At 38.5% G+C, this 27896-nt stretch overlaps 1 protein-coding gene across 1 annotated transcript; it reads left to right on the top strand.

The window, feature by feature from the left end:
• On the top strand, positions 1 to 24835 carry prlhr2a (prolactin releasing hormone receptor 2a). The gene is made up of 3 exons (XM_057833096.1): positions 1 to 56; positions 11115 to 11610; positions 24034 to 24835. The coding sequence occupies exons 2-3, from the start codon at positions 11153 to 11155 to the stop codon at positions 24668 to 24670; spliced, it is 1095 nt and encodes a 364-aa protein (XP_057689079.1). The 5' UTR covers positions 1 to 56; positions 11115 to 11152; the 3' UTR covers positions 24671 to 24835.
• Positions 24836 to 27896: the final 3061 nt, after the last annotated feature.

Below are 27896 nucleotides of genomic sequence, written 5' to 3'. Positions count from 1 at the left end.
TTTTCCGCCTCCAAACGAGCGGACCTTGATGCTCTGCGCTCGGCCATCGAAGCAAGGTAGGAACAGACGCGCTTATCAACAATTCGGGCTGTATGTGCAACTATGCGTTGAAAGATATATGACATGTTTTGCAAACGGATCAGAAAGAAACTTCTTTCCTATGAGTTGTTTTCCGCCGTTTCCCATTTTGTGCGCACAAACTAATAACAATTAAAAAATACATGTATATATATTTTAAACTGTTTTTTATTATTATGGTTAGCCATGAAAAACACTAATATTAATATTAACATACAATATGGAAAATATAGAAATATTATTTCTTGATTAAAACGAAATATGGTTTGCTTTTGTTTTCATTGTTGGAAGGAACACTGATTTCTCTTGGTCGGATTGAAAAAGCGAGTCAAATTATGAATTAGTCCTTGCTGTCCAAAGTGGTAACATCAAGAGCTCAGTGAAATTGAAATCATTTCATCAATCAATGGTGCTGAAAATGTTCATTTTAGAGCTGTCTTTGAATTAAGTGGGAATACTGAGCGTTGATAATGATTACTGTTGTTAACTCTTTCTCTGCTATTGACAACGATAGACGTCTAATTCTTTTAAACTGTGAGGACTGTATGTGAATGCTCACGTTTCAGTGACACTGATGGCTATAAACGTCCAGTCCATTTTGTCTGGGGGTCTCTCCCCGTCAAACTAGATTGGACGTCTCGCACTGTCAATGGCAGTCACTGTTAAGATCATAGGCGGAGTTTGACTTTTGGGGCAGGGCGGGTACAACATGTTGATGACCCTGAAACGCAGTGTCAGCAATAAAATTAACTGACAAGAATATTTATAATATTAAGTTGACAATGAGCGTTTTTTTGTTTTCCATCATTCTTGAGGGGAATTCTAAATCAGGCTGCTTAGGCAATATTTTTCGCCAAGATCGTCAACCATGCATTGAACATGGTACGCCCGCCGGTGTCGTGCAGATGTAGTTACCCCAGTCAAAAATTGTATCCCCTGGATGGAGCCATATGGAGGTAGATCTGTGTATTTATGATTCAATTAAAAAAAAGTTGCTTCAAAAAAAAAAAAGTTGCTTCAATCAAAATATGGCGGAAAACACTCAGGTGACTTGAAGTTCCCCGCTGAGACCCCCCAATTTGGCCAACTTTCAAAACTGTCAGATATGCATGTGTAATACATCATTGGAAAGCTTAAAATCTCAATTTTCTGGGGGAAGAAAATTTTTGAAACTTTTTTTCGATCCAAAAACTCCATGTAGCATGTATCACCGAGTGTCAAGACGCTGCTGTGAATGGCCACAGCTGGATTTTTGGGGGGATTTTATGGGTGAAAAATGGTAATATAACAAGGGTCGCGATGCAGAAATCGTAGACATCAAGGAGTGATCGAGACGTTCTTTTTCATATATTTACCCTTTTAAAGTTTTTTTTTTTTTCAATTTTTCTTTGTTTGGATCCATTATTTATCATCTAACAAATCGGAGAAAATGTGACAGTAACAAAAATAATACAATTAAGCGATAGTTATGAAGTAGATACCCATGACTTTTTTACAGACACCTTTTTTTCATTGGGACGTTATTTGTTTAAAAGTTTGAAATATGCGAGTGAATAATTTTTTAACGTTTTTTTTTCTCTTCTTTTTAACGAAATATTAGACATCAATTAATGATTCTGAGCTAAAAATGACAGACATTTTGAATAATACATTTAATTAATTACTTTTGTTTTATTTCTGGGTTGAAACAAAAGTTGTTGCGCGACGTCTGTAAACAGGGGTTTCCAGGGTAAAACGGACAAATTAAAAATAGTTTGGGGCTTAATGCGCGATGAATCTGCTATGGCAGCATATAGACATATTGTTCTATCAAACACAACTGTTTTTTTTTCTTAAAATACAGCAGTTTCTGTTAAAGAGGAGTGCAAGAGCAGAAACTGCTTTTTCAGCCTTGTCTGTGTTTTCCCCCATATATTTTCAGTCAAAAAAAAGTCGCATCGGTCAAAAAAAACGTGAATGCAAAAATAAATTTGAAACTCAAAAAAATGCACGTGAAAAGCTATTTTTCTTTGATTGATTTTTTTTTTTTTTTTTTTTTTTTTGATTGAAGCAACTTTTTTGATTGAAGTCATGTTGATATGTTTTCGGGCCACATTTGGCTCGGAAGTTTTTGTCTTTATTATTCAATCAAAAAATATGTGGCTTCAAAAAATATGTATTTTCCAAAAGAAAAACAGAAAAACTTTTGGATGCGAAAAAATATTCGAGATTGAAAAATTTGCATTTGAGCATTTGAATTAGTTTTCTTTGATTGAAGCAATCCTTTTTGTGTTTGGGCCATATTATTGGTAGGACATTTATGTCAAAATCATTCAATCCCCCCAAAAAGTTGCTTCAATCAAAAAAAAAAAAAAAAAAAAAAAAAAATTAAATCAAAGAAAAAAAATCATTTGAAAAATAAAATTGCCCTCCCCTAATTGTTTTTTTTTTTATTATTATTATTATATGCACCGTGTAAGGTGCTAGTCACATGATCTGTTCGAAAAATAAGTTTGACCCATTATAAAAATAATTTTTTTGTTCATTTCATTCATTTTTGTTGCAGTTTTATTGCTTTACAACTTTATATATATATATATATATATATATATATAGGAAAGTCAATTTCATGTAATGACACTAAAATCCGCTTACGGTTCAGATTATTCTCAAGAGAAATGGAGAAATTTAAATCAGGTAGAACTGTTGTTTGTACTTTCTTTGAGCTGCCTGGTGGTGCCATTTAAATGATAGTTTGTGCTTATTGGTTTATTATATTTATCTAATGGGTTAACCCATTAATACCTGGGCCTATTTTGTCAGAATTTGCATGCCATTGATGTTGCCTTTATATTTCAAAGAAAAAAATTCACGATAGCCTGCTTGGGTCCCTTTTTTCAGGACACCACTGTTGTTTTCGTCACTGACCAATTATAATCAACATTTTGGACTCAAAAAGACAAAGAAATCCCATTTTTTGGTTAAAATTTGTAATATTGATGTCCAATTGACAACCAAACATGCTCAACGAAAGGTTTTGAAGCTTGATAATATTTATTCAGGTTGTTTGGGTAAACATTCAATAGAAAATGAAAAGTTTTATATTTGATAATTCAACAGAAACAGCAGGTATCGTCATCAGCAATATTGGATACATACTATAGTCAAAACCAGGTTATATACAGTAGACCAACAGTCTAAAATAGTGAATATATACTAGTCCTTCTAAGAAAAAAAATAGCATATTACTATATTCAAAATTTGAGTTAAGCGGGAAATATTTGTTAAACGTAATTTCTTTGTGTTTCAGGTCAAACTAAGTCTATAAAATAAAAAGGAAAATGTACACACATATACAATATATAAGCATTAGAAAGTACAACAGTAAAGAAAAGTGGAAAATAGAATTTAAAAAGTCGTGACCTCCAACTTTTTGGGAAACAAAAGTGTTTTTATATATCAATGCGATGAAACAAACTAGGATGTGCCATTTAGAACTTAGGAACAAACTTTGTTATACATGGTGTTATCTTTAATATATTACCACGGGTATGTGAATCAAGGAAATCTAGACATTCTCTGGAAAAACAGTATTCTTGTTGTGAAAAAAGAAAAACCAAAATCATCTCGCATTTCAATGTAAAAGTCGATTTCTCGTGCAAATGCTAACACAAACATGAAACTTTCACTCCACATGGGAAAGTTCCCTTCTGCGTAGCAGTTTACATAGTTTACAGTTGTCGCCTTACCACTCCAAATGTAAAACCAGCATTCAAATATATGTTGTAATTCAATGACAAAATCAAACTACTACTTAGATACGCGATTTTATCCATTTTCCCATAAATGTCGCAATTACCACTGTCAGTTCCACTGAAAACCACTACAGCGCTGCTTGTGCTGGGAACTACCCATACCCTACAGGAACCACGTGACCACCTGGGGAGACATCAAAGAGTGTCGCGACTCTCTTTATACGACTCTGGTGCAACACAACACGCCAGTTGTCCGCCGAAGTTAATATCTTAACTGCACTCTCTGCCGTCAGCCCCACGGTGCGTTCAGGTACACCACGCAAAACACATCCGCCACATTAGAACCTGATTTGTTACATTATTACAGCTATCATTATTATTTTTACTATTATTATATTGTTATTCCGATTTTTATTCATAATTAGGGCCTGAGCACTAAGCGTGCGAAGGCCCTATTGTTTTGCAAAGGATTTTTTTTTCTTCTTTTTTTTTTACTTTTATTAATTTTTTTCAGGGCAAATGAAAACGGCCAATTTGGAGGCCTGAACATGCACGAAAAGTCACCAAAATTTGCACATACGTGCGGAAAATTGTAAATTTCGATAATTTTGCAACGTTGCAAAAAAATTTAACAAAATGGCTCAGTGGCGCCCCCTTGAAATTTTAAAATTGGCCTATAACATTAGGGTCTGTCAGCGTAGAGCAATGAAATTTGGGGAGTCTATACCTTGTGCAAAACCGCTCCAAAAAGTCTCTTGAACCCATATTCCAAACCCAACAGGAAATCGGGTATTTTGGATCGAATGTGACATTTTTATCAATTAACAGGGTGCACATTTGAGACCTTGTCACAGAGGGAGTTAGTTGGATCATCTTCAAAATTGGTGAGACTATTCAGGAGACGTAGGAGATCTAAAATTTTCAAAATTGTGCGTTTTCATTCATGGGTCTGACCTGGGCGTGGTGCCAAAGTCGGCCATTTTTTAGGCAAAATGACAAATTCAGTAAAAAGACTAATAGCTCCTTGACACAACGTTCAATCTTTTTCATATCTGGCATGTATGTGCGAGATCCCACCCTTAACACGAGTGCATTGAAACATTAGCCATTAGGCCTAGCGCCCCCTAGTGGGAACAGGAAGTGCCTTTTTTTACTGAACAGGCTCCTCCTCCAAGGAAAATAATTAGTGTTGCACCGATACCATTTTTTGGGCCCGATACCGATACAGATACCCGGCTGTGCAGTATCAGCCGATACCGATACCATTCCGATACCACTCTTTTTGCAAAAAAAAAAAAACATATGTATATATGTGTGTGTGTGTGTGTGTGTATAACGGGTGCAACGATACAGTTAAGTCACGGTTCGGTACGATTTTCGATACAATTAAATACATTTAATGCCCTGAAACAGAAAATGCAACTGTTATTTTATTTATTTTTTTGTTGTTGCTAACAAGCAAAAATAACAGTGCCATCATATAAACAAGCATTTTAGTGCATAATATTTATGTGCTTACTTCTTACTGATCTGATGAAAAATTTTGTATATAAGTGCTGAGAACAATTTTTACTGTTTGTAAAGTGGGGCACACATATTGCTGCAGCTCTCTTGGAAGCTATATTTAAACATCCTATTTGTGGTCCGAGTCAATCTGTAACATGTACTGAATTAACAGTATTTGCAGCATTATCTATAGTCACTGGTATGGGTTGATTTGGCCTGCTTAACGTCCATTCAGTCATGGCGGTTTCTATTTAATCAATGTAGTCTATGTACTACGCGTCGCTCTGGGCTCACGCAGCTAATGGCATGGGATCTAGTGTAGGATATCTAGGTTGCTATTTGATGATATCTAGTGTGTGCGCGAGAGAGTTGGCATGGGATCTAACATAGGACATCTAGATTGCTATTTGATGATATCTAGTGTGCGAGCTGCGCTGCTTGAGTGTTTTCTGGCCACAGAAGTCACTTCTGCTCATTACTGCACAGCACATATGACAATCGACTTTCATAAACAGGACGAGTTTGAATTACGGCGCTCTTAATTTGCCACTCATTGTTCATCATGAAACCATGAGTTTGCGGAGTCTCCCACGGTCTTAACCTTTCTGATCCCATCGACGCTACAATAGCAAGCGTTAGCTTACACATGCTAATCGTTTGTGAATACCATGTTAAACGAGCAGCGTAACAGCGCGGATTTGCGATGGAGTGTACATCCGTAATATGGAAGACGAAGGTGTAAATTTCGTGTGGTCATTTCGAGACAGACATCCAGATGTAATGATTTGGGAAGTTAGATCACGTGGGGAGGACAGTATATTTGCATTCAAATGCCAGTAGCTAGTATCGGCGCCCTAAATGTTGGTACTCCTCGATACTGATACCACCAATTCGGGCCGGATCGGCGCCCCCTGCCGATACTGGTATCGGTATCGGTGCAACTTTAAAAATAATATATTCACCTGAAACCTGCATCAGGGGAGCCATAAGACATGTGTTCAGGTGCCTGATGAAAAATACTGAGGTTTGGTTGAAGCAGAAGAGTCCAACAGGAGAAGTGAAAATAACTGAAGTCATTTCGTCTCACCACAAGTTTTGAACAGTCATAACTTCTACAACATATCTGCGCCAAACATCTCGTGCTTGTTGAGTCATACTCTGAAGGGTCCTGTAGGGGTCATGTGCATCAACCCTACAGCGTCAACTAGTGGCAATAGCAAGTCACTCATTTTTCTAATATATGTCCAGTTCTTTTCAGGTTGGTCATTGTAGTTTCAAGACCTTTTGAAATACTTATTTCACGGCCCATGTCCACATGTCTCTGTCTGTTGCTGTGACGACCCTTTATTCGCTCCTTTTTTGTAGTACTCTCTCCAATAGGGTTTTTTATCTCTTAGGTGTGTGAATGTAAAGAGGCGACTTTCAAGCATGTTAGGTTCTAATGAGAGGATTAGAGAGGAGGATCTGTCACCACCTGTCCGAGTTGCGTGACGTTCGAGTTGCGCTAGATTGCGAGGGCCCGTTCAGTCCTGCTTGCAGGCCTAGTGTATTTGTTTTGCTCTTTACAATTGCTGTTTGCAATAGTAACAGCAGTATTTACTGTATTGGCCCGAATATAAGACGGTGGTTTTTGCATTGAAATAAGACTGAAAAAGTGGGAGTCGGCTTATATTCGGGGTTTAGACATTATACCCATTCGCGACGCTAGATGGCGCCAGATATCAATTAAGCGGATGCTGAACTTGAGTAAAGTTCTGTCATGACAGATCTCAGCTACTCTCAAGTTTAACCAGTTTGCATTATTTTTAGTTAGTTTTTCCTTATTCAGATTTGTTTCAAGACTAAAGTTACAGTTAGACCTCACTTTGATGGTTAATGCAGTTATTGCAATTTTGTTGTTTTATCACAATAGATTGGTTTATTTACATTTCAAAAACCAGAAGCCATTCATTTATGAATGTGATTGCGCTTTAGTTTACGTATTTAAATGTTCAGATATTAAGATTAGAATGAGGCAAAATAACATGCTTTTTCTCTGAAATATATTTTTATAATCATTTGTTTCAGATGTACTGTAATTATTTTCTGTATAAAAATTAATTTGATGTTAAAATAGTCTTTTTTCAAACTTGAGTCTTGAAAAAGAGGGGGTTGTCTTATAATCAGGGCCGTCTTATATTCGGGCCAATACGGTATTCATGATTTAGCGTAAGTAGGGGAACGAATTAATGGAATTATAATGTATTCCTATGGGGAAACCCTGCTTGACAGACGACCATTTCGATTTAAAAACAAGCTCCTGGAACGAATTAATTTCGTATGTAGTGTCCCACTGTATATATTTCATATTTTCAATATAAATATTAGGGCTGCCAAAATTATCGCGTTAATAGGCGTTAATTTTTTTTTTTAAATTAATCACGGTAAAATATTTGACGCAATTAACGCACATGCCCTACTCAAACAGATTAAAATGACAGCAGTGTAATGTCCGCTTGTTACTTGTTTTTTGGTGTTGCGCCCTCTGCTGGCACTTGGGTCCAAATGATTTTATGGGTTTAAGCACAATGAGTGAGCATGGTGTAATTATTGACATCAACAATGGCGAGCTACTAGTTTAATTTTTGATTGAAAATTTTACAAATTAAAAAAAAAACGATAACATTTAGAGGGGTTTTAATATAAAAATTCTATAACTTGTACTAACATTTATCTTTTAAGAACTACAAGTCTTTCTATCCATGGATTTTTTTTGGTTAATAACATCACATGACACTTAGCTTGCTACCGGGTCATGTTGAATAAGGCACTATTGGAACGGAGAAGTAAACTGTTAACAGACGAGACGTTAACATGGCACAAAAAATGAATTAGCAATTTTTTTCCCTTACATAAGCGACATTTTCTAAAAATTCAATTCGAGGTCGAAAATGAAGATGACTGTGCTTTTGGTGTCTTCAAATAGGTAAGACATGCTTGTGTGTCATTGCGCTGTCCAACTGCGGGGATTTGCATTATAACACACAGGCGCTTATACTGTATTTCCAATAAAAAATCCCAACACACACTGTAGGTGAAATAGAACGCTGTCTTTGTAGTAGCCTAGTAGCAGTACGTAAACTATACAGTATGCGTGTGCACTTTCATGGTGCAAGTCTTGTATGGAGAAAACGCGCCAGCATGACAAATTTGGACCGAAAACGTCGTTTTTGGATGGGAAAAACTAAGAAAGATCCTCAGCACCCCATGCTGTGAGTGACTTCCAGCGCCTTTGCACACAGACAACCAGTCGCACTCATAAATCACAATGCCAATTATTGGAAATCAAGCCCATGCTGACTGTGCTGAAGTCATGTAATTGTACCACTACACCATCAGCTACTAAATAAATGTATAAATAAGTATTTTCATGTATCGTCATGTACAGTGGGGCAAATAAGTATTTAGTCAACCACTAATTGTGCAACTTCTCCCACTTGAAAATATTAGAGAGGCCTGTAATCGTCAACATGCGTAAACCTCAACCATGAGAGACAGAATGTGGGTAAAAAAACAGAAAATCACATTGTTTAATTTTTAAAGAATTTATTAGCAAATCATGGTGGAAAATAAGTATTTGGTCTATACCAAAAGTTCACCTCAATACTTTGTTATGTACCCTTTTTTGGCAATAACGGAGGCCAAACGTTTTCTGTAACTCTTCACAAGCTTTTCACACACTATGGCTGGTATTTTGGCCCATTCCTCCATGCAGATCTCCTCTAGAGCAGTGATGTTTTGGGGCTGTCGTTGGGCAACACAGACTTTCAACTCCCTCCACAGATTTTCTATGGGGTTGAGATCTGGAGACTGGCTAGGCCACTCCAAGACCTTGAAATGCTTCTTACGAAGCTACTTCTTTGTTGCCCTGGCTGTGTGTCTGGGATCATTGTCATGCTGAAAAACCCAGCCACGTCTCATCTTCAATGCCCTTGCTGATGGAAGGAGATTTTCACTCAAAATCTCTCGATACAGGGCCCCATTCATTATTTCCTTTACACAGATCAGTCGTCCTGGTCCCTTTGCAGAAAAACAGCCCCAAATCATGATGTTTCCACCCCCATGCTTCACAGTGGGTATGGTGTTCTTCGGATGCAATTCAGTATTTGTTCTCCTCCAAGTACGAGAACCTGTGTTTCTACCAAAGAGTTCTATTTTGGTTATATCCGACCATAACACATTCTCCCAGTCCTCTTCTGGATCATCCAAATGCTCTCTAGTGAACCGCAGACGGGCCTGGATGTGTACTGGCTTCAGCAAGGGGACACGTCTGGCAGTGCAGGATTTGAGTCCCTGGCGGCGCATTGTGTTACTGATGGTAGCCTTCGTTACTGTGGTCCCAGCTCTCTGTAGGTCATTCACTAGGTCCCCCGTGTGGTTATGGGATTTTTGCTCACCGTTCTTGTTATTATTTTGATGCCACGGGGTGAGATCTTGCATGGAGCCCCAGATCGAGGGAGATTATCAGTGGTCTTGTATGTCTTCCATTTTCTAATAATTGCTCCCACAGTTGATTTCTTTACACCAAGCGTTTTACCTATTGCAGATTCAGTCTTCCCAGCCTGGTGCAGGTCTACAATTTTGTCTCTGGTGTCATTCGACAGCTCTTTGGTCTTAGCCATAGTGGAGTTTGGAGTGTGACTGACTGAGATTGTGGACAGGTGTCTTTTATACCGATAATGAGTTAAAACAGGTGCCATTAATACAGGCAACGAGTGGAGCCTCGTTGGACCTCGTTAGACCTCGTAAGAAGAAGTTAGACCTCTTTGACAGCCAGAAATCTTGCTTGTTAGTAGGTGTCCAAATACTTATTTTCCACTGTAATATTGAAATAAATTCTTTCAAAATCAAACAATGTGATTTTCTGTTTTGTTTTTTTTCCACATTCCATCTCTCATGGTTGAGGTTTACCCATTTTGACAACTACAGGCCTCTCTAATCTTTTCAAGTAGGAGAGCTTGCACAAAATACTAAATACTTATTTGCCCCACTGTATATCATGTATTTTCACCCATCCTTGCGCCCAGTGTAGTCAGGTTTACTTTTCCCCCAACTTTCACACCCAGGAACCAAAAATAAATAATTATTGAATGAACATTTTTTTTCTAATGTGTCAAGTGGTTGGACAAAATAATTATATCTGAAACTATATATTATGTTGATTGACACTCAACATAATGAAATAATCTAGCTTCAGACATAAATTGTGTTATGCAACCACCTGACAAAAAAAGGTGTTAATTCGTCACGTTGACTGACTTTAAACATTCTAAAAAAGGTTTAGCTTCAGATAAATATTATTTCGAGCAACCACTCGTTATTGAAAAAAATAAGCGTTTATTAAAAAAATAACTGTTTCTAAATCTTCATTCACAAATTCTTTTTTTTCACCTTTCATCTAACGTCTTACATTCTTAAGGATTCAAATCACAAATGCTCCAGCAACCCCCACCAGCCTAATCAGATGATGGATGGAGGGATGAATATAATTTCGTAGATACGTAAATGCCAACATGCTGATAGCTTGACTATAATAGCGACTACTCATAAAGGGAAAAATTTTCTTCTGAAGACCAGAGCACATACTAAGCATCCAATCAGACTGCTATGCTGCTCACAACCCAAGGAGTCATCATTGCTCCTTAACTAGAAATTGCTTTCATGTATACTTGCTCACCTTACTCATTTAATATTGTCCGACCCATTTCAATTCTATAATGTCTGCATAAATAACACAAACTCCCATCTGTTCTGTAGACGTGTAGATTCTTCTACAGAAATATCTGCCTGTTGGGATGGAAGGGTCAACAAGTGCCTGTGTCCCAGACCTCCCATCTCCATCAACTGCGACCCATCAATTGAACGACACAGGTGGGATCTTTGAGGTGGCTCTCCAGAACGTCTCCTCAAATCGCAAACCAACATTTGAAGGTGTGGAGCTGTTGCAATCCTTCAAGCTGCTCATCATTCCTTGCTACACTCTGGTGTCCTTGGTGGGCATCGTCGGCAACTACCTGCTACTCTACGTCATCTGTTGCACTCGCAAGATGCACAACGTCACCAACTTTTTCATCGGAAACCTGGCCTTTTCCGACATGCTCATGTGTGCCACCTGCGTGCCCTTCACGCTAGCCTATGCGCTCAACCCACACGGGTGGGTGTTTGGCCGCTTCATGTGCTACCTCATCTATCTCATCCAGCCGGTGACCGTCTACGTGTCAGTTTTCACACTGACTGCCATTGGGGTGGATAGGTGAGTAATTTCTGGTAGCGCAGGGGAGATAAGCAGTGTTGCTAAAGGGTACCACTGATAAAAAAACATGTAATTCTTACATGTTAATGTTAGTATGAGTTATAATAATTTGATATCAAAACACCTCTTAATTTTTTTCATTATAATAAAATCTGTAAAATTAGTTAAACTAGTACCTCGCCATTGTTGTTGATGACGCAATGCACTCCGGGCTTCCACAGTGTCACTCTTTAGCTACATCAACATGTCGTCGGTTCTGCCCTTCCAATTTGAACCCTAGTGGAAAAGTGATGAGCTGGACAGTTCTGTTGATATTTCAGAAAACGAGAAGCAAAAGCAATTAAATGAACGTGTCCAGTAGGATTCAAACCCGCATTTCTCGTACAATAGACGAGCACGTAGACCACAGGACTATACTTCTGCATGATTTTGGAGTCATAAACCTTTCCTTATAAAGACCTATTCGAACTATTAGCTGCAATCAGTAACAAGTCCTCAGATGAAAACCAACAAATCTGTTACGGTCCGTGAATCAGGAAGCAAGCAGACAACAAGGACATAGGGATTGCGTAAAAGGGGTTATTGAACACACAAAAAGACACACGATCACAAAAAGGGAGACACAAAAAAGGTTCGTGACAGTAGGTCGGGATCAATTAAAAAAAAAAAAAAAGCCAGAGTGAAAACCGCAGTTACAGGCAGACAAACTGTCAAATGGCAGTAAGTCAAATATCTCGACAAGTCGCCTAGGATCGGTTTAAAGACACTGCTGATGTGCTGGAATTGGATGCAGGTACAACATTGGGAACTCATCCCACAGCTCTGTAACAAAACAATCTGACCGGCAGCAGAATGTGACAAAATCATGCCAGCTTCGTCATACTAGCTTCGCTTGCTAGCTAGCACAGCTATTCTCATAGTCCAGCCCAACCGAATCTTCACCGCCCAGGTGAGGCTAGGAATCTCCTGTCTCTCCTCTCTTTGCTCTAATTGTTTTGATTAAAAAACATCACAGATAGTTCATGGGTACATCATTTAAGAAAAGCTTAGGGCAAGTGACTATTTTACTAATAAAAAATAAATAAATTATTTAGGGCTGTCAAAATTATCGTGTTAACGGGCGTTAATTAATTTTTTTAATTAATCACGTTAAAATATTTGACGCAATTAACGCAGATGTCCCGCTCAGACAGATTTAAATGACAGTACAGTGAAACGCTCACTTGTGTTTTATGGAGTTTTGCTGCCCTCTGCTGGCGCTTGGGTGCGACTGATTTTATAGGCTTCAGCACCCATTACATTGTGTAAGTAAGTATTGACATCAACAATGGCGGGCTACTAGTTTATTTTTTGATTGAACATTTTATAAATTTTATTGAAACGAAAACATTAAGAGGGGTTTTAATATAAAATTTCTATAACTTGTACTAACATTTTTCTTAAGAACTACAAGTCCCTCTATCCATGGATCGCTTTAACAGAATGTTAATAATGTTAATGCCATCTTGTTGATTTATTGTTATAATAAACAAATACAGTCCTTATGTAGCGTATGTTGAATGTATATATCCATCTTGTGTCTTATCTTTCCAGTCCAACAATAATTTACAGAAAAATATGGCATATTTTATAGATGGTTTGAATTGTGATTAATTGCGATTAATTAATTTTTAAGCTGTAATTAACTTGATTAAAAAATTTTAATCGTTTGACAGCCCTAAAGTTATTATTATATTGTAACATCTACAAGGACAACACCAACTTGGTGATGATAATGCACACACAGCAGAAAAACAGTACATTATTTTCAATTAATTGTACCCACCTGGACGCTACAAACTTAACTTAACAAAGTTAAGAAAAAAAAAAGTTGCTCGAGAGTTTAAGATGACGCTCCCCACGCTAAATGTTAATGTTAATTAGAACACGAATGTTATAATAACGCTCGTAGTAACCAATCATCATTGTGTTTGAAATGGCGTCACCAACCCCCTTTCTTCCTCCCCCCGCCCGCTATGATATCTCCCAGGCAGCTGTGATTAAATCGAACAACTTGCCCCTCATTCAACTAAATCGTAGTAACGCGCCCCTTCACATCCTCAGTATTGGTAACGGCATTGCAAAGATAGGAAAAGTAATTATTTAGATTACTCACTACTGAAAAAAAATAACACTGTTATTAACAACACTGGAGATAAGTGACTTTGTATTTACTAATCTCGTTTTAGATAAGTAAAAAATGGGAAGCCTTCGTATGTAATTTCGTACTAAATTAACATCATTACATGGGAAATGGCATTGATCAAAAATGCAGTGGCACGTTTTAGTTGCGAAAAATGCTGTAGGAGCTGTAGAAAGACAAACAACTTCATGTTTGGATGCAGAAAAAACATGCAAACATGTAAGGATGTACAGTGAGTATCCAATTTAATGACGATCCAAAATTGATTGTGTTAGGTTTTGTGTTGGTTTTCTCCTTGTGTGACTTGTCTCTGTGATTGCCCATTGATTTCACCTGTCGTGCCTTCCCCTAGTGTCCTGCAATCTGCATCCTAGTGTGTTACCCAGCTGTTCCTCATTGTATCGTTACCCTTTGTCTACGTGTGTATATAAGCTCCCAGTTTCTTTTCAGTCCTTGTTGCGTCATTGTCAATGTCAGCGTCTATGTCCGTGTCAAAGCCAAGATCCTGTCCAAGCCCTCATGTATCCATCCCTCCGATTTAAGTTTTGTTTGAATCTTGCCCTTTTTGATCCCCAGTACTTGTGTTTTGTTAGTTATTATTAAAACATTTTTGAGATCACCACCACCTCCCTGGCTGCCTTTGTTTTCCCTGCAATTGGGTCCACACAACCTGCCTGCCCCGTGCATTCCCTGATAGATTGTTTTGATAACTATAGCTAATACTAGTTTGCCACATTCATGTCAGTTGAATTCAAAAGCCTTTGATACATTTCATGCGATATGATGTACATATTTAACACAGTCAGGTACATTTCACCGATAGCAATAAAAAATACAAAGTAATTTTGATGCTTTAGACCAGCGGTCTCAAACCGACTCCACAAAGGGCCGCAGTGGGTCCTGGTTTTTGTTCCAACAGATCCAGCACAAACAGTTCAACCAATGAGGTTTCTACTAACATAAGCAGCACCTGATTGCAATCAACTGATTACACTTGTAAGAAACCAGATTGGTGAAAAGGTATTTGTCTCGTTTGGTTGGAATGAAATCCAGTACCCCCTGCGGCCCTTTGAGGACCGGTTTGAGACCACTGCTTTAGACCATTTTGTTGATAAAACATTTCAGCCACTTGAATTGAAATCATTCTTTTGAACAGAACAGCAAATTTAAAATATGTGGATTGATTTTTTTTTTTTTTTGCGTTTTGACAAACGTTTGTTCATTACTCTGAAATTCTTTGAGTGCTTTGAATGCAAAACAACTGGCACTGTATTTTCATATATTTTACACTAATCTAAATAACATTACTAAACACAAGAGATGAATGAACTATTAGATAGTTTTGCTACACTACTGAAAACCACAGCCACCATAAAATACACATACAGTGCTGGCCAAAAGTATTGGCACCCCTGCAATTCTGTCAGATAATGCTCAATTTCTCCCAGAAAATGATTGCAATTACAAACCCTTTGGTAGTAATATCTTCATTTATTTTGTTAACAATGAAAAAACACAAAAGAGGATGAAACAAAGAAATTTTAATCATTATCATTTTACACAAAACTCCAAAAATGGGCCGGACAAAAGGATTGGCACCCTCAGCCTAATACTTGGTAGCACAACCTTTAGACAAAATAACTGCGAACAACCGCTTCCGGTATCCATCAATGAGTTTCTTACAATACTCTGCTTGAATTTTAGACCATTCTTCTTTGGCCAACTGCTCCAGGTCTCTGAGATTTGAAGGGTGCCTTCTCCAAACTGCCATTTTCAGATCTCTCCATAGTTGTTCGATGGTATTCAGGTCTGGACTCATTGCTGGCCACTTTAGAAGTCTCCAGTGTTTTCTCTCAAACCATTTTCTAGTGCTTTTTTTTAAAAAAATGTTTTGTGTCATTGTCCTGCTGGAAGACCAATTACCTCTGTGGGAGACCCAGTTCTCTCACACTGGGCCCTACATTATGTTGCAAAATTTTTTATTAGTCTTCAGACTTCATAACGCCATGCGCATGGTCAAGCAGCCCAGTGCCAGAGGCAGCAAAGCAACCCCAAAACATCAGGGAACCTCCACCATGTTTGACTGTGGGGACTGTGTTCTTTTCTTTGAGGGCCTTTTTCCCCTCCTGTAAACTCTATGTTGATGCCTTTTGCCAAAAAGCTCTACCTTTGCTCATCTGACCAGAGAACATTCTTCCAAAAATGTTTTTGCTTTGTCAGGTAAGTTTTGGCAAAGTCCAGCCTGGCTTTTTTAAGTCTCTGGGTCAGAAGTGGGGTCTTCCTGGGTATCCTACAAAAGAGTCCCTTTTCATTCAGATGACGACGGATAGTACGGGTTGACACCAGGGGTGAAAGTGGGCCAGAACAGTCAGGAACGCAGTTCCGGTATAAGATTCAGGGCCGGAACGCAGTTCCGGTATAAGATTCAGGGCCGGAATGCTGTTCTGGTACATGGTGCTTTGATTCTGAAAATATGATGGCAACTGTCAAAACGCTATGTAAAAAAAATAAATAAAAAAATACTAAGCTGCCACACATGCACTTCATCTCCAAGAAGAAAACAATCTACAAACATCAGATTTACATACACAAGTGTTAACAACAAGCATGATAAAGTGCTTGTGTAGCGTAATCCGTTTCCACCGATATTTATTATTTATTTTATTCGACGGATGGCATGGAGGTTTTCCCAGATGCTGCAGTTATCTGAGTCTGACGATGATGAGTCACGTCAATGTGCGAGTGCACGTAGCAAAGCAAAACGCCTGGACTCATTTATCCATTCAATTGGCTGACATACTGACATGTGATCGGCAGAGATAGTTAGCTCTGATTGGTTCAAATGTGCATGTTTTCTGGAACAGCACAAAAAAAAAAAAATGAATTGATACGACAAAAAAAGGGCAATGCAACAGAAAATGGAACAAATGTTTAAGTGCAGTGCAATAAATAAGCCTCCTCAACTCCTTTGAGGAGGCTTATTCATCATATTTAGTTTGATTTGCTCTGATGGGGAGGTTCAGAATATCTTAGCTGTCAATGTGCACTTTGGACCTATAATTGTTCATTTATGTTTGGCTACGTATTCATTTCCTTATGATTTAAAAAAGTCAATGTTTGCGCGATCTTCAAAATCTATTCTATTTCACTCTGCATAATATGTCATTTGTACTTATTTTACTGAACGTATGTTACTTATATCTTTATTATTGAAAAACATAACGAAAAGTAAATGTTTACATTATCATAAAGTTTAATATACATCCTTTGTTGTTAAGTAGTTAAAATTGAGACCTGGCATTTAATATGTGAGGAAATGAGGGAAAATAAAAAATTAGGAGATGGAGGTTGGGGTTAAAGCTGTTTTTGTTAACTTTTATTTTGCAAATCATTGAAAAAATTCACAATTTTGAATGAAAATTAGTTTTTGTATGTGTTATAGAAATAACTGACCAAAACAGTTTTCTTTGCATTTCAGTGAGTAAAATAAATAAATTAATTAAAATAAAATAACATTTCTGGCTCCGTGGCGACCTTCACGTCGGGGAGTTCTGGCAAGAAATTCTAACCACTTTCACCAATGGTTGACACTGTTGTACCCTCAGACTGCAGGACAGCTTGAACTTGTTTGGATGTTAGTCGAGGTTCTATGTCCACCATCCGCTCAATCTTTCGTTGAAATCTCTCGTCAATGTTTCTTTTCCGTCCACATCCACATCTAGGGAGGTTAGCCACAGTGCTGTGGGCTTTACACTTATTGATGACACTGCACAAGATAGACACAGGAACATTCAGGTCTTTGGAGATGGACTTGTAACCTTGAGATTGCCCACGCTTCCTCACAATTTTGCTTCTAAAGTCCTCAGACAGTTCTTTGGTCTTCTTTCTTTTCTCCATGCTCAATGTGGTACACACAAGGACAGAGGACAGAGGTTGAGTCAACTTTAATCCATTTTACCTGGCTGATTTAGTTATTGCCACCACCTGTTATGTGCCCCAGGTAAGTAACAGGTGCTGTTAATTACACAAATTTGAGAAGCATCACATGATTTTTCAAAGGGTGCCAATACTTTTGTCTGGCCCATTTTTTGGGGTTTTGTGTAATATGTAAAATGATAATGATTTTTCCCCATTCTCTTTTGTGTTTTTTAATTGCAAGCAAAATAAATGAAGATATAACTACCAAATCATTTGTAATTGCAATCATTTTCTGAGGGAAATTTAGCATTATCTGACAGGATTGCAGGGGTGCCCATAGTTTTGGCCAGCACTGTATTATAAAGCAGCCTACAATATGTCTATCAGCACACTATGACGACTTGCGCAATTTAATGTTATCTAATATATTAGATGTTCCGAATAAGCTACTTGTTCACCTTTACAATGTTCTTCATGCTCTGTTTTGATGAAGAGCTTACTATGATTATTTTTCCTTTAAAGTCACTGAGTTCACTCAGTCCCACTAGTGTGCAGAAAATGTGGTTATCTGTCTCTCTATGAGTGACTGAAATATGGTGACGAGTCCAGCATGCAGTCAGCTGAGATGAGCTCCATCTTCCCACAAGCCTAAAACTGAATATATAATAGAAAACGGATTTGGTCGTCGTAACAGTACTGCATCCCAATGAGAGCCATGTAAAAATAGGCTGGTCTCACACACACTTGGCCACTGCCTCTTAGCATGGGATGGACGCCAGCTCACCTGTGACCATGAATGTGATAAGCAGCTGAAAATGTGAAAATGAGGCAATAATTCAGGCATTATGACACACTCATTTAAAAAAAGCATTAAATTTGCCAGTGGAGGGAATTGAATGACAGAAAATCAAGTTTTCTTTGTGCTTGAGACTTGATTCGTTAATTATCACTTGACCTTGACAACGGTGTCTGAGATGAAAGGGATGCGGTGAGAATAAGAAAACAGCTATGGGAAAGACAGTGGGCGAACACCAGAGGGAGAGTTAAATGGACTGATGAAGGTTGATTGGTTTATTGAATGTTCTGGTCATATGGATAAGGAAACAAGGAGAAACAAAGGTGATTAGTTAATTTACCAGATTGACGACCACAATGTAAGATGGAATCCCTCTGATGAATTGATGTGGTCACTTGTCAGTTTTAGTGATGGAGTTGATCTGATCCACTATCGCGGGGGTCGGCAACCCGTGTTTTGAGAGCCGCATGCAACCCTGGACTATTTTCAAAAATGTTTGAAAATGGACATAGATGGTTGAGTAAAATCTATTTTTTGTTTTGATATGATTTTTGTAGGAAGACAAAAATGACACAAACATTCTTAACGTTTTCCAGTGCTGTAAAAATGTGTAAAACAAATATTAAATTTCAGCATTTCTGTCGACAAAGATGAATGAATGAATGAATGCTTTATTTGGACATGAGAAAAAAATAAAAATAATAGACAAACAAAACAAACGAAAAACAAAATTAAAAAAATCAGACAGAACCAATGATATTCTCGAGATAACAGGAACACTAGTTAAGACAATAATAATAGTGATAATAAAAAATAAGATCAGAATGTATTCATTGTGTCCAAAAAGGAGTAGGATGAAGCATTTGCTTATTAAAACCTACCCCCCCATGTCTATTCCTTAATTATATCTGTCCGCCCTATGTAACTAGTACTCATATTAAAGGGTATGTCAACCCCTGGGGAAATGTAAATATTAGGGCTGTCAAACGATTAAAATTTTTAATCATGTTAATTACAGCTTAAAAATTAATCGTAATGAATCGCAATTAATCGCAATTCAAACCATCTATAAAATATGCCATATTTTTCTGTAAATTATATATATATTCTGTCAAATAAATTGTTGGAAGGGAAAGATAAGACACAAGATGGATATATACATTCAACAAACGGTACAAAAGGACAGTAGTGGGCATTTCACTCTACTGTCATTTAAATCTGTCTATGTTGTCCTCACTCCGAAGCGTCTACTTTTTCCAAAGCTAGACAGCTAGTGAACGACGCCTTAATAATTAGACTTCTTCCTTTTTCATCTGATTTATTAATAAAATGGCCTCAAACCATTGTCCTCTTTAGACCGTCGTAAAACTACAAAAAAAAAGTACACAAGCATTGCATTAGCAACAACGTTAGCTTAGCACGCTATACAGGTTCACTAAACATAAACAAAAAGCGTCTCATACAAAAAATATAACATTTCGCTTACTAACATAATATGTACATTCTTTACAACAACCATACTTACGGACAAATCTTGTCCAAGGGTCATATAAGCACAACATTATCAGCCCGAGACGTCGTGCAGCCATAATGAACAGGAAAGAAAACAATGAACCATGTCGCAAAGCGACCACAAGAGTTCGCTGTTGGACAGGACAAAAAGTCTTGCTGTAAAACTTACCAAAAGGCAGAATACTTTCTGAGCGGGACATGTGCGTTAATTGCGTCAAATATTTTAACGTGATTAATTTAAAAAATTAATTACCGCACGTTAACGCGATAATTTTGACAGCCCTAGTAAATATTCCATCATTTATTCATAAACGCATGCCTTTTGTATTCATATGATGCCACTTCGTGTAATTACACACAAGAAAATGAGAGAAATTTGGATCGATTGTCAAGCTAAAACGACCGGCGCCCGAAATCTGGTAGATTGTGTGCGTGACGTCATTACAAGTGAAGAGAGTGCCACCGGCCACTAGGGGGGCAGCGCCTGACTGCATCAAAATAATTCCTTCTAGTGAGGGGAGAATTAGCGGTGTTTTGAGCTGTTTATGCTGTTGCATTGTGTTCGTCCTGCTCTGCACATATTCCAGGTTCCCTCTTGAAGAAACACTGTCAATAAAAGAGAATTCAGAATTGACAGTGAAGGGTGTTTCTTCAACAAGAAAAAGGCTCAGTGCTTTAATTAGGCTCGAGCGTTTACGTCACAGCAGCACGGGATCATGCGAAATTTGCGACAGCGCAGCCATATTGGAAGCACGTCTGCATCACGGGACATTTAAACTTAATGGCAAATACAATTCAACTACGAGTGCCAAAGATGGAAAAAAGTAAGGAAAACTTGACAGTTCGATACAGAGACAAACTTGTTACCTCGGCGAAGGACAGATATGTGAGCAAACTTAAGGATGTGAACAATGTTGACCCTTACGAGCAAGCCGAACACAAATGGAATAAAGATGTCGACAAGCTTCCACCACTACGCGAAATGGACATCATGCTGTATTTAGTGTTTGGTGTAAGTTACTACACTCATCAGCAATTCCGAAACTACAAATCGCTACAAAGTTACGAACAGTTTTGCTGCGGATCGGTGCAGGACCTGCACATTATGACCGTAGCAAACGGCAACACCATCGTTCTTGCAAAGGTAGGCAATGTGTGTTTACATTTTCATTGTCATGAACATCTGAATTTGTGCTGTGCTGAGCTGTGATAGTTAAGTGACAACTCAATGCTATGTTTAAGAAAACAGATTTGTTGCAGACAATGTAGCCTGTGTACAAATTCTTTGCCACTATGTCACAGCAACATGTTACAGCTTTTTCATTTAGAAACGACAGGAATTATGTCTTTTGAAGACAATGCGCATGTATGCATGCTAGTTGTTTAGCTGTAGCTATAGAGCCTACCCACGTACCACGTGCTCGCTGTATGGTTCCGCCCACTTGTCCGTCAAAACATAGTGTTAACCTGTTACGGCTACGTACGTTTCTCCTATTTACGGCGTGTTTTTCTGCTCCTTAACATTAATAATCAAAATGGTGAAGGCGTGTGTGGCTGTTGGTTGCACCAACAGAGAAGATGGAAGGAGAGACTTGAAGTTTTACCGTATTCCAAGGGATCCAAAGAGGAGAGCGAAATGGACGGCTGCAATTCGACGTGAAAACTGGACACCAAAAAATCACCACAGACTATGTAATAGTCATTTTATATCCGGTAAGATGCATTTAATATATATTTAGAGGGTTTTGGCCTGACAACCACAATTAAGATCATTGCTAGGCTAATCGCCGACAACATACGACGTAGTACGACATAGTTTCAAATTCAAGATGTTTGTGACTTCCCTTTCTTCCACCATCGTTATTTTTTGAATAATATTTAGCTGGTACCAAGTGAAAGAAACTGGCCTCGTCTACGGGGCTGACAAATAACCACAATTAAGATCATTGTGAGGCTAATCGCCGACAACATTCGACGTAGTACGACATAGTTTCAAATTCAAGATGTTTGTGACTTCCCTTTCTTCCACCATCGTTATTTTTTGAATAATATTTAGCTGGTACCAAGTGAAAGAAACTGGCCTCGTCTACGGGACTGACAAATAACCACAATTAAGATCATTGCTAGGCTAATCGCCGACAACATACACGTATGTATGTAGTGAGAGTGCTATCGCTAAACCATATAAACATTAAAAGCCTTAACTCCATTGACAAACGACATGAAATACATTAGACTTGACAGTGGATGTTAGCAATAACAAAAGATTTTGAATTGAAAATTTCGTAACTCACCTTTCCAAGCACAAGATAGATTCCTGCCGAATTTTCGTGGATGAGGACCTGTTTCACCCAACCAGCAACAAAGTATTTATAAGCCTCCAAGCTCTTGAAGTTTTTCATATTTTCGTGAGAATAGGCTGGTTTAGTGTGGACAAGATAATTGTAAATATCTGCGTAGCAGATGTCAGGCAGACAGGGCGAAGACAGTGGGTCGAAAAACATCGATTTGGGCATCAAATATGGATCTGGCGACTGTATAGAACGAATCTTTTCCTCATAACGCCTTTTATGCAACAGATCCAGTGAGTTTGCGGCATCAGAAAGCACCGGGTCTTCCATGAAATGCATTTTAAATTCCGCCATCAATTGAAAACAATGCTAATACAGAGTCAAAATGACGGACAAGTGGGCGGAACCATACAGCGAGCACGTGGTACGCGGGTAGGCTCTATAGCTAACAACAGGCCGACTTAGGGCATAAAGTTACCGAAATTTGCGTAGACAAACGAAATTAGCTTACCGGAGTGGAAGTGCATAGAGCAAACTCTGTGTGTAACTGGAGAATCAAACGTTATGCCACGTTGTTTCCAGCTTAGCAACTACCCTCCTTTGCTTTGCCTGGGATGGTGAGGTAGTCTCATCAGTGGCAGTCTTCGTCCTCTTTCTTCGTGTCTTGGGACATTTAGGTGGCTGTGCGTGTATGGTGGGCACCGCATCTGCTTTGAGCAGCAATCTTTTAGCAAAACCCGATTTCACCTGTCCATGGTTCGAGAAGCTTTCAGGTGGAAAATGCGCACCACACAAATACCGTGCCGGAGGCTGGGTCTGGAAAATTAGCCCTCTTTGCACGGAGGAACTTTACCCATTGTCTGCGTAGTCCAGCTTTTTTTTTCGCGTTCGGGAACTGATGGATACTATATTCCGATATATAGCTATTTGTACACCACATAGCACAGCAGTTTTGAAACATTTTAGTGATGTTTTGGTCAAACAAACCCGAACGCTACTCTCTCGTCGATAAAAAACAATGGCACCTGGCTCCGCCTCGACTTTCATTCACTTGTAGTGACGTTGCCGCCCCATTCGGCTGTTTCCGGAACACTTTCGGAAATGTTCGTCATTTTCGATCTATTTTCGATAATTGCTCATTAATGTGATAGATTTTTTTGTTAACTTTTTCAATATTTGTTATCTTGGCACATAACGGTTCTATTGATGTCTCACACCCCCTTTGCGTTTTCATACCCTTTAACAAAGAAATAAACTAAATAACCATATACATAAGATGCAAAATAAACCAAAATAAACGGGACTTAGCCCATAACAGATATGTGAAAACCCCCTATAATTGAACCCCTTCCTCTTCCCTATACCCTTTGAAAACCATGTGCTTGTACCACTTCCTAAAATGGGTCATGGTGGGACATTGCTTGAGCCCCTCATCTAGTTTATTCCACAGCTTCACTCCACAAACTGAAACACAACTTTTTAATGTAGTTCGTACCCTCTGATGCTGTAAGTGAAGGTCCCCCTCAAACTGTATTGTCCTTCTCTGTTATAAAATGTCATATCTTTACTTTTTTTTTTTACATACCATTTTTATCGTACTGTGATTCCATGTCTTTTGTGAAGCGTCTTTGTGTGGTTTGAAAAGCGCAAAAGAAATAGAAATAAAATGTATTATTATTGTTATTATTGAGTCAACCAAGCTAGGCTTCTTCTCTTCCTGACAGATACTACGCCACAGTGCATCCTTTGAAGAAGCGCATCTCAGTTTTGGCATGTACCTACTTGCTGTCTGCTTTCTGGCTGCTCTCCTGTGCTCTGGTGGCCCCTGCTGTAGCCCATACCTATCATGTGGAGTTCCAAAACGAAGGCTTTACCATCTGTGAGGAATTTTGGATGGGTCAGGAGGGCGCACGTCTGGCCTATGCGTACAGCACTCTCTTAATCACCTATGTGCTGCCACTGTCCACGCTCTGCATCTCCTACCTGTGCATCTCTGTCAAACTAAGGAACTGCGTGGTTCCGGGCCACCGCACGCAGAGCCAGGCCGAGGCCCAGCGCATGCGTAAACGCAAGACCTTCCGACTAGTGAGCCTGGTGGTGGCAGCTTTTGGCATATGCTGGCTGCCCATCAGCGTGTTCAATGTGCTGCGTGACATTGACATTGACATGATTGATAAGCGCTACTTCTTGCTCATTCAGTTACTCTGTCACCTGTGCGCCATGAGCTCATCCTGCTGTAACCCTTTTCTCTACGCTTGGCTTCACGATCGCTTTCGTGCCGAGCTCCGCAAAATGATGGTGTGCCACCGACGCATTCGCATTGTTCCCATTAATGGCGGCTCTGCTAGTGTCATGCTGTAAAGTTATTCCAAAATTATTTGAATATGGGAAGTACAGACCACAGTAGGGGAAGAGTTCTCAAAAAATTTGGAATGCTGTACTAAAATTTACTTTGACGATTATTTTTTTATTGGTGGGGTGGTAGAGGGAGGTCATATTGGACAGTCTGATTCAGTTCCGCATAAATCAGGGCTGCATTGAATAGAAATGATGTGAAACTGCCAGCACATGGCAGCGACACACCGTTTTAGATTAGAACTCAACCCTAATGAGAGATTAGAAGGGCGCCAGTAGCTCACAGGCTGAAAATTTAAGCATTTTACACTCAACCTGAGAATGTATATGGCAGAAAACACAAGACTGAAAAAGCAGTTTCTGCTCTTGCACTCCTCTTTAAAAGAAACTGCAGTATTTTAAACCAAAACAACTGTTATGTTTGATAGAACAATATGTCAAAATGCTGCCATAGCATATTCATGGCGCATTAAGCCCACAAACTATTTTTAATTTGTCCGTTTTACCCTGAAAACCCCCGTTTACAGACGTCGTGCAACCGCTTTTGTTTCAACGTAGCCATAAAAAGAAGGTAATTATATTTATTATTCAAAATGTCTGCCACTTTTTACTTAGAATCATTAATTGATGTCTAATATTTAGTTTAAAAAAAAAAAAAAACGACTTTCAAAATTATTCACTCTCATATTTAACACTTTTAAGCAAATTACGTCACAATGAAAAATTTGGCATCTGTAAAAAGATATCTACCTCATAACTATCGCTTAAATTTATTATCTTTTTTGTTTGTTACTGTTGCATTGTCCCCGATTTGTTAGATGATGAATAATTGATCCAAACAAAGAAAAATTGAAAAATAACGTTTAAAAGGCTAATTATATGAAAAAGAAAATCTCAACCACTCCTTGTTGTCTGCAATTTCTGCATAGCGACCCTTTTTATATCACCATGTTTCACCCATAAAATCCCCCAAAAATCTGGCTTTGGCCATTCACAGCTGTGTCTTGACACTCAGTGATACATGCTACATGCAGATTTTGGATCGAAACAAGGTAAGTACGCGATATTATCTCGTTAAAATCGTGGCGTCTTTAATTTTGCTCTCGCGTGCTCTCGCCTCCAGTTAGGGTTTTGCTGTTTATTATTTTTTTTAAAATGCCCTCCTGTTCAAAATTTTTCTTCCCCCAGAAAATTGAGATTTTAAGCTTTCCAATGATGCATCACACATTCATATTGGACAATTTTTAAATATGGCCAAATTGGGGGTCTCAGAGCGGAACTTCAAGTCGCCTGAGTGTTTTCCGTCATATGTATGGCAGTCAGAGTATGTGTTGTGGTAATTAGCAGATGTTTTTGTGTGATAAATGTAGCAAAGTATAACAGAAACCTTGGTTATGTGACACAAGAATCGCCATGTGAACTACCAGCAACATTACGACAGCATGACTGTTCTACGTTCTGATGAGTTACGTCATTCAAAGTCTCCTAGTGCATTCATCAGGGGTGGAGCTTGTGGGAGTGCGGTCGGACCATGGACTCTAGTGGCCCGGTTTGTGGGCGTAAAGGGGGCGTGGTTGGGTGAGGCGGCTAAAACAAACGTAAAATGACACGTGGAGATATATCTGGAGGGGCTCATGAGTGATGATCCACAGCCATTTGGCTGAAAGGACCCATTGATACTCATCACACCCTGGCACTGTTCACATTTGGGCCATGTCTACACCTAGCAGTTTTTTTTTTTTTTTTAAACCTAGGATACCACCCTAATGCGTCAGGAACAAATAACTACGTCCACACCAGCACTTTTGTAGACAAAAAAATCTTCCACAGCCAACCACATTTATTCATTTTTAAGTACATTTATAACAATGTGTGATGAATAATTATCCATAATACCCCCATCCTTCGCATGTGTTCTTCAATATGTAGCACTACATGGGTTTGTATATAAATGGAAGCAAAAAAAGAACCTGATTTACTCCAAATGTAAACATTGGTCTCATGTGTGACATAGGAACAAAGTTTGTCGCAGTCAGTGACGTTCCCGCAGTTAAATCTTCGGCTATCAGTGTCCACGTGATGGCACCACAAACCCAGAATATGCACATCTTCACTTTGGGCACAGTTTTTAAGAACCCTCGTTTAAATGTGCATATGGATAATAGGCCAAACCTTCGAAAAAGTTCATTTTGCCAAATACCCTGCTACGTGTAGACATTGCCTTGTTTTGCAAACACGATTATCTCTGCCAGTGAGACCTACAGAAGGCAGAGATTATGTATTCAGCTCCATATGTCTGTATGTTTATATTCAAGATAACTCAAAAACAAAATAAGGGATTAATGATCAAACTTGTAGGTTATGTTTGCTATATAATGTGGAAGAGGTAAATATTGTAGATTTTGGGCTAATGAGGTCAAAGGTCACATAAGTCAGAAAAGGAATTTCGCGATAACTATAACTGATTAGACTAAACTAAAATTTGCTTTGTAGGTGATATGATGAGAACAGAGAGTGATATTTTGGGGTGTGAGACCAAAAATAAAAGTCTATAAATGTACAAAACATTTGGGCAACATGGTAAAGATTTGAATTTGGCTGTAGGTGTGGTTCTGTTTTTTTTCTGAGCGCACCTTCATTAATTTTTTCCCCCCAATTTTTTTGTAATCAAAAGCAATTCCCATAAGTGGATATGTCATATAGCTGCTTTAAAGAATGAGCACATTGTTGAAACGTTAGCTGTCACAAAAGCAAAGCATAAAAGCATCAAAGTCATTGTTCTGCTGGAGAAATTATTTTTCATAAAAAAGCTAATTTTCTCCAATTTTTGGGAGATGCGGCCTTATTTCCAAAAAACCTAGCCACTGTTAATGTTCTACTGCTGCTCCTTAAAGTAACAGGGAAATATTTTTAACATTTTCTCCTGGTTGAAAGGAATCTATTCTTGTTGTACTAGAGTTTATGTATATGCTATAATCATAGGACAGTTTCTGTGGGTCTTGAAAACTTCGTCAAAAATGCTCAAAAACTATTAATTTGTCTTATACCATTTTTCAGTTATCATGTATGAACAGCAGCAAGTGGGGAGTAAAAGCTACAGTGTATCACAAACGTGAGTACACCCCTCGCATTTCTGCAGATATGTAAGTATATCTTTTCATGGTACAACACTGACAAAATGACACTTTGACACATGAAAAGTAGTCTGTGTGCAGCTTATATAAGAGAGTTC

The sequence above is a fragment of the Corythoichthys intestinalis genome, chromosome 3 (genome assembly GCF_030265065.1).
Source record: "Corythoichthys intestinalis isolate RoL2023-P3 chromosome 3, ASM3026506v1, whole genome shotgun sequence".
NCBI lineage: Eukaryota > Metazoa > Chordata > Actinopteri > Syngnathiformes > Syngnathidae > Corythoichthys > Corythoichthys intestinalis.
The sequence above is the reverse complement of the archived record's forward strand: the minus strand, read 5'-3'. Positions and strand labels throughout refer to the sequence as shown.

What these genes read in the sequence shown, in the direction of transcription:
- prlhr2a (XM_057833096.1), top strand. Translation starts at nt 11,153, where the DNA reads ATGGAAGGGTCAACAAGTGCCTGTGTCCCAGACCTCCCATCTCCATCA. An exon ending in ACTGCCATTGGGGTGGATAG is followed by an intron (nt 11,611 to 24,033) that starts GTGAGTAATTTC and finishes TCTTCCTGACAG; the next exon opens with ATACTACGCCACAGTGCATC.